General features: G+C 33.6%; 1 protein-coding gene across 1 annotated transcript; it reads right to left on the minus strand.

Annotated features, from left to right (window-relative positions):
• Positions 1-1,308: 1,308 nt before the first annotated feature.
• LOC148562913 (inositol transporter 1-like) lies at positions 1,309-9,770 on the minus strand. The gene is made up of 8 exons (XM_088491060.1): positions 9,435-9,770; positions 9,234-9,341; positions 8,001-8,826; positions 7,344-7,419; positions 6,147-6,361; positions 1,667-1,760; positions 1,561-1,576; positions 1,309-1,431 (listed from the first exon to the last, which is right to left on the minus strand). The coding sequence occupies exons 2-8, from the start codon at positions 9,318-9,320 to the stop codon at positions 1,309-1,311; spliced, it is 1,437 nt and encodes a 478-aa protein (XP_088347186.1). The 5' UTR covers positions 9,321-9,341; positions 9,435-9,770.
• Positions 9,771-12,737: the final 2,967 nt, after the last annotated feature.

A 12,737-nucleotide genomic window follows, 5' to 3' on the forward strand; every position in this document is an offset into this window, starting at 1 on the left:
GATACATGGGAGTAAAAAACGTTTACACAGTAAACAAGATAGAATAGGACAAAAATAACTACTTATAAAAGGATTAGGAAACCGCTGGTATTCCTCAAAAATATCTCAATTCTTCTTTTTCTACTGTTTTTCTTCAAAAAATTTAGCAAAAATATCTAGTGACAGTGGTTTCTTTGTTGTGATGGTGTATCCCAACTGTCAGATGAGAAACAATGACAGCAGGGTTATATTTGAGTATGAGAATCCTGCATTGTTCTGAACTCGAAGAGCAAATTCGTTGTTCGAGTTAAAGAGTATGATATTAACGCACGTCGGTGGTGGTGAGAGAAAAGAGGTTGGTAGAGTTGGGTTTATGATGCTAGCATCGATATGGAATGGTGTATTTCGGTTTCGTCTATTCTGGCTCGATGGCAATGAGCAAGCATGTGCACCTTGTTTGTCGTGCACGGCAGAATTATAGTTGAACAAGTGATGGAGCTTTCTGCGTAAGTTCGTGATGGTGGTGGTGGTGGTGCTGGCGGCTCAAATTTTGTACCGGATGACCCTCCGCTCACACCACGACCGTTGCACTGTGCTAGTCCAGTGCAGGACATAGACGTTGAGGATGGGGAATCCGACGAAGAGTACATTGCCGATAGCCACGAAAGTGGTTCCTCTGACGACGACGACAACGACAATGAGTTCATACCTGAGACTCCTGTTGATGGATCAGTTCAATACCTTTTGCCTGTTTCGCGTCCAATTCCAAAGTTATCATCTGTACTCAGCTACTACCATACATTAGATTTGGATGCAATGCACGAGGAAACTTCATTTTTGAATATGGGGGCCGACGATTACAACACCGATGGTGGTGTGGAGTTTCAAGTTGGTCATAGATTTAGAAGCAAAGAGGCAGTGCTGCAAGGCGTGATGAATTACAGCATCCGGAGAAGTGCCGAGTATCGAATAGTCGAGTCGGATTAATTCAAGTATCACATACATTGTCGGCAATTTACAGATGGTTGTCCTTGGAGTCTCCGTGTCGCCCTCCGACAGAATTTCATATATTGGTGAGTGTTATTATATTTTAATTCATTGTCTTCTTCATCGTTCTTATTTTGTTTAGATTTTAATTCGACTGTATTTAAAATGGTTAGGAAGGTGCGTAAATTTGGCGGACCACACACGTGTCTGGCCCCACCATGTCACAGGATCACCGACAGCTGGACGGCAATCTCATATGCAAAATCATCATGCCACTCATACAGTCCAATCCATCAGTGACCATTCCTGTTCTACAGAGAATAGTGAGACAGAGCTATAACTTCAAGCCGTCATACTAGAAGGTTTGGATGGTAAAACAAAAGGCAATTGCCTAGATATATGGTGATTGGGAGGAGTTGTACAATGAGGTGCCGTGATTGCTCCAAGCGTTGCAGAGTTGTCTCCCTAACATGGTATGTGAAAAAATTTAATTAACTAATCAAATCAAAGTAATTACTTATCTAACTTTCACTATGAGTAAATTATACACCTAACTCATGTTACTAACTTGCCAACTAACCTAAACTGTGTTACCTCAATATCATCAAGCCTACTCATTTGTTAAAACACTAACTCTATAAAAGTTCTCGAAATAAAATCGCATAGACTTATTAATTTAAACAATAAAGATAACACTAACCTCAAAGTCGATGGCTCCCGCAATGTGCTAACTAGCGTCGAGGCAGTTAATGTCAAGGTCCCGTGCATCCGGGCATGCCATAATGTCCGAGGAACTAATAAATATCAAGAAAACAGTGTAAGAAAGAGAGAAATGAGAGAAATGTGAGAGAAATATGGAGTCTGAAACACTGTGAACGACTTCCATTTATAGTCGCTCTCTGGACTTATCTCGTTTACAGTGTAAACGAGATAAGGCTCGTATCATATCACGTTTGTAAATGTGATACATTACCATGTGTTCGTGCCTTATCTCGTTTACAGTGTAAATGAGATATAGCAAACTTATCTTGTTTACACTGTAAATGAGATAAGGCACTTGATGAAAATCTGTAAATACCCTCAAATTAATGTATATTCCTAATGAAAATATTTATTTTAAAAAAATTTAGAAACATATGTTCACATTAGAGGGATTGAAAAAAAATTGAGGGACTCCCAAGAGACCTATCAATAGATAAAAGAAATAGAGATAACAAAAAGAGAAAAGCAACATTAGATGCAAAAAACTCATGATGGAAAACGGCAAGACATCCGTATCAATTCTTGATGTAGCTCTCTTAAATACTAGAGTGCTAAAAATCTAGCTATTTCTCTCCTTTCACACGGACTAGAGAAGAAATTGTGAAGAATTGGGTCTTCACATCTGCATTCGATCGCGTTAGAAGATTTTTAGTTACCTCCAACCATCATGAGCTAAACTCTGTTAGCTTGATCTAGACCAGGTAAGCACCAATTCAACTCAACTTGCCTACCAGGGGCGGAGGTACATACTATTAAAGGGGGGCAATGCCCTCCCCTCCCCCCTCCCCCCCCCCCAAAATTTTAATTTTCATTTAAAAAAAAGTCTAGCTCCCTCCTGTTTTTATTTCCCAGCCCCCTCCCTTTTTTTTCGTATTACCTTAATTCATAAAAAAATAGCCCAATAGCCCATTTCCCAATTTCCACCCTTTTTTTTATTTGCCAGCCGCCCAGCCCCCCTTCCTAATAGCCCATTTCCCAATTCCCAATTTCCACCCCTTTTTTTTATTTGCCAGCCGCCCAGCCCCCCTTCCTCTTTGTTCGCATATTTTTCCAATCCCTCTTTTTGTTCCTACACTTTTTACTTTCACTTTGCAGGTAATAATTTTTTACTTTTCTTATTCTTCTTTTTCTTTATCTCTTTAATCTTCTTATCTGTTACCTCTTTGACTCTTGTTTTTTTTTTTTTTTGCAGATTAAGAAAAAAGATAGTAATTCAACAAGTGATTCTTCACTACTGTTTCTCAAAAAAGGTTCTATTTTTATTCTTTTTTATTTTAAGAAAATTATTGAACTATTGACTTTTCTATTATTATTTTTCTGTTAGTCTTATCTAATTTTTTTATATTTTTTAATATATTTAGTTATTTACTTAATTTATTATTATTTGTTAATTAAGTTTTTGTTATTATATGTTAGTTTGTATATTTAGTTTTTTTATTAGTTAACTATTTAATTACAAGGTTATATTATTTATACTACAATATTAGTATTATTGTTCTGAATTTTAATATCTTATTTTGAATTGAAATATAATTTTTATATTTTATAAAGATCTAGATTGTAATTTACACTTTTTGCTAAATATATTTTTAATTATAGGAACTTATTTGGCCATTTGAATTATGAGTAAGTTCAAAACCATTGATACATTTTTTAAAAGAAAAGATCAAGAGAATGAAGATGCTTCTACTATTACTACTCCAATTCAAGAGTTGAATAGTAGATTTAATGAGCAAACAATAGAGCTTTTGACTTTGAGTTGTGCTTTGGATCCTAAAGACAATGTCAAATCATTTAATATTGAAGAAATTAGCAAGTTAGCAGAGAAGTTTTATCCCCTTGACTTTCCTTCTAATGAGTTAATATTTTGAAATCTCAGTTGCAACATTATCAGCATGATATACCAAATCATTTGAAAGGCATTGGTACACTTTCTGAATTATGCAAGAAGTTGCAAGAAACGGGAAAATCAAGAACTTATCACATGGTTGATAGATTAATACGTCTTGTTTTGACTCTACCAGTGTCTATAGCAACAACAGAAAGAGCCTTTTCAACAATGAAAATTATTAAGACAAGCCTCAGAAGCAAAATGGCTGATGAATTTCTTGTAGACAATTTGGTCATCTATATAGAAAAAGAATTAGCAGCTATTTTCGACACAAATTCAATTATAGATGATTTTGAAAATAGAAAAAAACGTTGAATAGCATTTTCATGATACAAAATTGTAAGTGGTAACTTTAATATATTATTGTCTTACTTTGATTGAGATTATATATTTATTTTTTTTATTTTATCAATAGAAATAGTAATATAAAATATTTTTAGCAAAATTATTAAACACCTCCCCTCCTAAATAGTTAGTTTAGCTCAGCCCCTGGGTATTAGCATCGCCAATGTCAAGTTAGGTTAGAACTTGAGTGTGAAATGATTGTGTTAATCCTGTGGAATTGGTGTATGTAATACTTTAACTATAGTGGAAATTCCACCACTATTGTGGTGGAGACTGGACGTAGGTTGCATAGCACAAGGCAACCGAACCAGGATACATGGTGGTGTTAGCTTTTCTCTTCTCTGCTCTGTTCTATTTTCTGATATTCATGAGACAAAACGAAATTGTCTCATAAATTTTCGCTGCTGAGTTCAAACAGAATCAGAATTGCAAGTTCATTTAAAAACAGGTTATTTCAGTAACAAAAAGAAAGGCATAGATTCAACACCCCTTCTCTAAGCCTTCTACAACCTTCAGATATGTTGCTATAAAATAATAAAAACTTAATTTGCAATAAATTTTCTCTCTTTCTTTTTAAAATAATTAAATATTTTTATATATTTTTTAATTTAATTTTAATATATTGTCAAATTAAAGATTTTATGAATCCATTCAATTATGTATTATAATGTAAAAAAAATACATTTTACATTCATCATATAAATATTTATCTAAAAGAATAAATGTGATGAAATGACTATGTAAAAATATACATATTTTAATATATAAAAATTAACTTTCATATTTGTAAACAATTGTTCTACTATTTATTACAATTTTAAAATATTAATTACCACCCATTCAATTAAAAAATTTATTTGTTACAATATTTATGACATAAAACACTGTTTCACCCAAAATAGTTGTTACAAGCAAACTTATTTCAGAGTTAAGATTAAAAAAATATTATATAATTTTAAAATAAAATTATTAATTAAAACTAGATATTATTTTTTTATCTCAACTAATTTTTGAAGACAAAAAATACTAGTAGTTTTACTTATATTTAGAAAACTAATATTTAGTTTGATAATTGATTAATTTATTAATTTCAAAAATTATATTATCACTATTCATTAATTTTTATTGAGTTAATTTATTTAATTAATTTTAATTTTGATATTAAATCAAATTTAACAAAATAAAAATTGTTACATGTTAAATTTAATAAAAGAAATTAATATAAATCTCAAAATAAAATTTTATAGTTTTTTGTGGAGGTAAAAATATAATTATACTGGGGACAATAATATATATTTGTATAAAAATATTACTTTTTTTTAAACTTAGTGAGGGCAAGTGTCCTCCTCCTTTGAACCTCAATCCGTCTCTGATAACACACGTCTAAATACAAGTTTATTTACATACATTCTTCATGTGCTGAAAATATTCAATTTCATCGTTGTGGCATAACCTTTTGTTTTATCGTTAAAAAATACTATTGCTTATCAGTAGAGGAACCAAGGTTTTCTTAGCAACGATAATAATGATGATGATGAGAGTTAAGGCCAAGATTGATCATGACCAACTCTGATATCATGTAAAAGTATTGAAAGAGATTAAAACCAAAGAGAAAGTTAATAGAATGAACTTAGAATATGAAATTGAATTGATAGTGGAATGAATTAGTTTACACATGAAGCTACCTCACTTATCTACACACTAAGAATGAAGGATAACACATCAATAGCTAACACTCAATTGATCCTATAACAGATTCTCACTTCATCTAACTAACTCTATTGCATATCACACATGTCACCACTCATCACTGTCTTCTCCATTAACGTTTTCCCCTTTTCTTTGGCCAAAGCTGCCAGTAAGCACGCTGACACATGTGCACGTACATATATATTGCATTTTTCAATTCTTCTCCTTTTATTTTTTATTCTTCTTCATTTCATGTTCAAACCCTAGCTTTATGACTTTTCGCGCTTTCACAAGTTTTAGGCGTATTGGAAAAAGTTGTTGATCATGTACTTTCTTGCTCAACTATTCTCTCTATGTTATTATTTTTTTCATAAGCTTTCTCCTTCCAAATATTTGAAACTTCTTCAAAAGTCAACCCTTTTGTCTTTGGCATGCAGAAAATCACAAAAACTATTGCAACACAAGCAACAGCCAAAAGAATCATAAAACTCACCAAGCCCAATCGCATCCACAAAAGAAAGGAAGTTAATAGACATGATGACAATTGTTGCAGACATGCCACCACATATTCCTCTAAACTCTTCAAGGTATATCTCAGTGTTCGCAGCCCAAGGAACAAGACCCATTCCAGGTGCAAAGAATATAATATACAAAGCCAAACCCGCAACAGCAAGCCATCCATAAACTAAACTCGGGTTGCCATGTCCTCTAACATGACATGAAGCAGAGAGTAGGATTAAATTAGTACATTTTAAATTCAATTCATACCTTCTTTTCCAAGAAATCATTGCACATGTTTTAACTAACTAGTTTTCTCTCAACCCCACACACTAGTAGTAGACACTCTCTTGACACATATTTATGTAGAAAATTTATTTGGTTCTTAAAGAATTTGAATAATTGTATCTGATTTATCTAAAAAGTGAGAGATGAAGAGGTGGATCTCATCTTTTATATTTGTGTCATGTAATTAAAAAATTAGTCATAGTAGAAGAGATCATTTATGTATTTATTCTAACATTGATTTTCAACTATCCTTGTACAATATGACATCATATATATATATATATATATATATATATCTCAGTGGTGTTAAACAATTTTAGTATCATAAATATATAAACTTAATATTTTTAATTTAGAGATTGATTACAAAAATATGGAAAATAATTTATAAGAATATAATTTTTCATTTTTTATATATAGCAAGGTTGATATATATAAATATATAGTATTTAAAGTAACACATTGTTATATTTTTGCAATATAATATTTTTTTCAAATTAAAAATATTTATTAATATTAAAAATATTATTTTAATTTTAACACCACCTTTTAAATATTGTTAACATTGTATAACTATCGTAGCCTTCGTTCTTAATAAAGTAGTTTTACATATGTGTATAGTAACATAATACGACGTTAGTAAAAATACTTACTTTTTATATTGAGGGTGTGAATAGTTATCCAAATTAACAGATTTGATTATATGACTATATAAAATTAAATGTTATATAATATCAGTACATCAAAATTAAACTATTTATTTTATATCTTTGTAAAATTTATCAATCAAATATTTTTGGATAAGATTTGAGTTCATTCTAATGTAATAAAATGACATTTTTGTCCATAATAAATTAATCAAATCATAATGACTGTACATGGTCGAAAATAGCCAAGTATATACTGGGAGGAACTAGAAACGAGATCAAGAACTACTTGAGGACTAGGATCTAGAAGCACATTAAGCAAGTTGATGAACACTGTGTTGCCAAGTTGAGAGTATGAAAACTAGAAAGAAAGCTAAGAGAATGAACTAAATATTAAATTGAATTGATGTTGGAAGAATGTATTAATTTACATATGAAGCTTCCTCACTTATTTACACACTAAGAGTGAAAGATAGAGAAACACATCAATAACTAACACTCAACTGATCCTATAACAGATTCTCACTTCATCTAACTAACTCTGTAATGCAAACTAACTCTACATTGCTTGTCACATACGTCACTAGAGTCTTCTCCCTTAACACCCCCTCCGAAATCTCTCTCACTCTCTCAACCTGTCTCAAGATTTGGAAGTGAGAAAAGGGCCATGGACCATGGAAGAAGACATGATCCTGATCAACTATATAGCCAACCACATGGATTGTCTTTTGAACTCTTTGGCCAAAGCTACCAATAAGGACGTAGACACATGCGCATGCACATATATATTGCATCTTTCATTTCTTCTCCTTTTATTTTTTGTTCTTCTTCATTTCATGTTCAAACCCTAACTTTATGACTTTTCGTGCTTTCACAAGTCTTAAATGTATTGGAAAAAGTTGCTGATCATGTACTTGCTTGCTCAACCATGCTCTCTATGTTTTTATCTTTTCCATAGGCTTTCTCCTTCCAAATATTTGAAACTTCTTCAAAAGTCAATCCTTTTGTCTCTGGCATATAAAAAATCACAAAAACTATTGCAACACAAGCAACATCCAAAAGAATCATAAAACTCTCACCAAGCCCAATAGCATCCACAAAAGAAAGGAAGCTAATAGACATGATGACACTACCAACCCAATTAATTGTTGCAGACATGCCACCACATATTCCTCTAAACTCTTCAGGGTATATCTCTGTGTTTACAGCCCACGGAATAGGACCCATTCCAGGTGCAAAGAATATAATATACAAAGCCAAACCCGCAATAGCAAGCCATCCATAAACTAAACTCGGGTTGCCATGCCCTCTAACATAACATGAAGCAGAGAGTAGGATTAACGATCCAACCACACCTATTAAGCTACTAAGTGTAAGCTTCTTTCGCCCTACAATGTCAATAAGGTAAATGCCAATAATTGTGCCACCGGCATTAATTGCAGAAACAATGAGGGATAAGAACAAAGCCGATTCGTTTGATTTGAAGCCAGCCAATTGAATGATTGTTGGGCTATAGTACATTATAACACTAATACCGGTAAGTTGTTGGAATGCTTGAAGTCTAGCGCCACATATGAACGCAACTCTGATTTCTTTCAACTTAAATACATCACTGTATTTAACTTTGACCTTATCCTTTTGTTCTTGCTCCATGTGAGCTTCAAGAATATCTATTTCGTCCTCCAACCGAGGAGATGGGTATATCCTAGAAAGAACATTGGTGGCCTCCTCCTTCCTATTCTGCAAGTTAAAAGTAACTAAGCTTTTAATTATTCTACCAAAAAAAATCAATATAAGGATTTATTTTCCCAAATTTTATAGGTGACTAATGACATATAGTTGTCTTCATATGAAAATAATAGTTGATAATCATTAGATGATAATTTATTTAAGAAAAAAAGTACAGGAAACTAATTTTTAGTTAGCTAACATTAGTCAACTTTAGATTTTATATTTATAATTTAAGTTTTAGGATCTAGAATTTAAGATAAACAAAATAACAAAATTGGCTGATGTTAGTTTAAAAAAAATTGGTTTCCAGCATTAACTTTAGTTCAACATATCAAATTATCTAATAGTTATTACCTATAATTTTTGCATAAAGAGAACTTCACATGAATGATCATTGATCTTATATCATCATTTACCTTCAAATATAGCCATCTGGGGGACTCAGGAAGAAAGACCATAAGAACCAACTGAATAACAGCTGGTGTACCTGCAATTCCAAGCATCCAACGTCATGTTCCAGGAACCTGCACACATAATTTTGCTCTTAGAAAATCAAGATGGATGAAGACAAAATTATTACTATTGGTATTGTTAGCTAAAGAGTTGGGTATGCTTACTCTAGTCAAACCATAATTGATGACAAAGGAAAGAAATTGGCCAGTTGTGATCATAAGACAATTGACACTAACTAATCCACCTCTTATTTCAGACGGTGATACTTCTGCAATATACATAGGAGCAGTAACAAAGGCGAAACCTACACCTAGGCCAACAAAAAACCGGCCAACTATGATAAGAGTGGGATTTGGTGCAACGGCGATCAAGAGTGATCCTACTGCGAAACAAATATCTGCCACAATAGTGGCAGCCTTACGCCCTAAAGAATCATTAATGTAACCACCAATGGCAGCACCGAAAATTGCACCAATTAAGGCCATGGCAACTATTAGTTCCTGCAAACATAACAAAATGAGAACATATAATTGCTACAAAATGGCACTCTACTCTAGTCCTACTATGTCATAGTCATAGTTACGTGAATTCACAATTTATCTTTGTTGTCGAATGCTATATATATACTTTTCCCATTAAAAATTTTAAATGTGATGTATTGCGTACCACCTACCAATTCTCCTACCAGAACATATTGCGTTTCATATAACTATATGGTCACAATTACAAGCTCCCAAAAAACTTAAATCCTATGCTATTTATACACTTTCTTCAAATGGTCTTCAAGCCTTCAATTGGGCCTTTGCTCTTGATGGAATTGGGTTGATAGAGGCCTTGGTTGATTGCTCTTGGAGTTTGGAGAAGAACCGAAGTGAACCGGGTTTGGAATCATGTAAGCTTGAGTAAAAGTTTGAGTAAAAGTTTGAGGCAAACTTTTACTCAAACTTTTCATATCAGCCACCCCATCCTTGCTGCTACCAACGTTTGAGCCAAAGTTTGGGGTCAAACTTTTGCTCAAACGTTGGCTCCCCCTTGCACACTCATGGCGCCAACGTTTGCCAAAAAGTTTGAGGCAAACGTTGGCGCAAACTTTTGCTCTCCAGGGTGTGTTGTTCATGGCGCCAACGTTTGCCAAAAAGTTTGAGGCAAACGTTGGCGCAAACTTTTGCTCTCTAGGGTGTTGATTTGTGATGCCAACGTTTGCCAAAAATTTTGAGGCAAACGTTGGCTCAAGCTTTTCTCCCAAAATTTTGCCAAAAAGTTTGAGGCAAACTTTTGCTCAAGCTTTTTGCCCAAAAGTTTGTGCAAAAGTTTGAGGCAAACTTTTGGTCAAGCTTTTTGCTCCCTGGTTCGTTTTCACTTATTCCAAAAGTTTGAGCTAAAGTTTGAGGCAAACTTTTTCTTAAACTTTTTGTCCTCTCTTCCTCCTAGCCATTCCTTCTTGCTTCAACCTTTCTCCAAACTTTCTTCACCTATCATTAATCAACCAAACACATCAAAGCTATGCTCAAAATCATGAGATATTCATTCTTTCATAATATGTGACAATTATAGCATAAAACCTCATGAAATTGCATTAATTCATCTATGGTTGATTAAATCAAAGGAAGCATGAAAATCTACCCAATTGGCTTGCTTATGGCTCAAGAAAGTGCATAAATCAATTGAAAACAAAAGAAAAAGGCTAGTGAAACTAGGCTAAGATGACTTGTCATCACAACACCAAACTTAAAGCTTGCTTGTCCTCAAGCAAGAAAAGATTTATTGAGAAGAAAGAATGAAATGGAAGATGATGTTCATGCTAGCAGAGTACTATTGGTAGTTCATGGGGTTTTATGTGGATATGTAAACACTCACTTCTTATTGACTCTTAGGCCTAGAAAGTCTTCTTCAAGCATCAAGCAACACACTGCTATGACCTCTCATTATTCCTTTATCCTTGGCTATTATTTTGTTCATAAGCTTTATTTGAGTGTCATGTGTAACAAGTTCATTGATTTCTTTATACTTGACACATTATTCACTATAGACACTTGGCTCACATTCCTTCTTAAAACATTGATGCCCAGCACCTCTTTGGGTTACTAAATGCCTTGTAGTTAGGTTGCTCTTGATAGTGGACTTTCAGCTGATGATCCCGGGTTAGTTAACCCAAATCACCAAGTGTTGATGCACTCCAAAGAGCTTAATAATCCAAGCAGATCCTAGTACAAAGACACCACAGGCATATATTCTAAGGTTCAAGCTATTGGTGTCTAGCTTTGTTTCTTTTTTGTTTTTCTTTTGTTCTGTTGCCATTTTTGGCTTTTTCTTTTCTCTCTTTTTTTTTGTTTTTCTTTTTAACCAAGGATTTTTATTTGATTGAGATTCATAGACAGTAGGCCACTTTCTACTTAAGAGGAGACATCCTAGTTCTCTTATTCATTAAAAGTGAGCTATTATGCAATCACACATTTATACCACCACTTACTTTTATTGTACTTCTATCTAACAGAGAACTATCTCACTTCACATTCAAACATTTCTTTTATTAAATTAAAGATGCAGGGGACAAAGCATGCTTTTTGTTCAGTGAAAGTAAACACACAAGCACACACATAGGCTAGCTTACTTATTTTAAGAGTGATTCTACTTGTACTAGATGAACACTTTAGCAAGACACAAGTCAAAGCATTTTTCAACAGTAAGAGTTAAGTGTAGATACCACCTATTGGTTTGCAGTTCCTTTGTTCTTCCTTCTGTTGTGCCCTTTTGAGTTATGATGCATAGTGTCTTCAAATTGTAGTGAGTTCCCTGCATTCTCAAAAGTTGCTTGCTTCTCAAGCCCTTAGGTGACTGGTTAGTATGCATGAATTGAGTGTGGCTTTTGGGTTTGATTTGGTGTGGGAACACCAAACTTAATTCCTTGCCACTTCCTCTGATGCAACAGGTTGACTATATGTAAAATCTTGTTTCCTTACTAAAGATTATGAAATTAAAACTAGAAATCAGTTAAGTAAGTGAATAACCTGTTTGATTGCTTAGAGCTAGTATTGTGCAGGAGGTGAGAATATGCTTTTCAAATGAGGTTTTGGTGGAACACCAAACTTAGAATCCTTCATTCTCCCTTAAATTGTTTTGGTGTGCAACACCAAACTTAGCTCCTTGCAATGCATACCAATTATTCAACATTTTTATTGAAAAGGCTATGAAAAGAAAACTACCTCAGGTTGGGTTGCCTCCCAACAAGCGCTTCTTTATTGTCACTAGCTTGACCTTGGAGCTTTCTTTTATGGTGGTTGAGGATTGTAGTGCCTCAACTTGTCTCCCCTGACTGTGATCCTCCTCTTTGTTCTCTGGTGTTCAATTTCAGCATGTTCCAACGAGAGTATGTTGCTGACAGTGTAATAGTCATCAGTCTGTTGGATTGCTCCCAGTTGTTGATATATCAATTGCACTTTGTCACCTTTGGAAAGCCCCTCTTCCTG

Source organism: Arachis ipaensis, chromosome B6, assembly GCF_059453495.1.
Source record: "Arachis ipaensis isolate K30076 ecotype BB chromosome B6, ASM5945349v1, whole genome shotgun sequence".
Lineage (NCBI taxonomy): Eukaryota > Viridiplantae > Streptophyta > Magnoliopsida > Fabales > Fabaceae > Arachis > Arachis ipaensis.

What these genes read in the sequence shown, in the direction of transcription:
- LOC148562913 (XM_088491060.1), bottom strand. Translation starts at nt 9,320, where the DNA reads ATGCTTGGAATTGCAGGTACACCAGCTGTTATTCAGTTGGTTCTTATG. An exon ending in GAGCATGGTTGAGCAAGCAA is followed by an intron (nt 7,420 to 8,000) that starts GTACATGATCAG and finishes TTGGCAACACAG; the next exon opens with TGTTCATCAACTTGCTTAAT. An exon ending in CTCGTTTCTAGTTCCTCCCA is followed by an intron (nt 6,362 to 7,343) that starts GTATATACTTGG and finishes ATGTCATGTTAG; the next exon opens with AGGACATGGCAACCCGAGTT.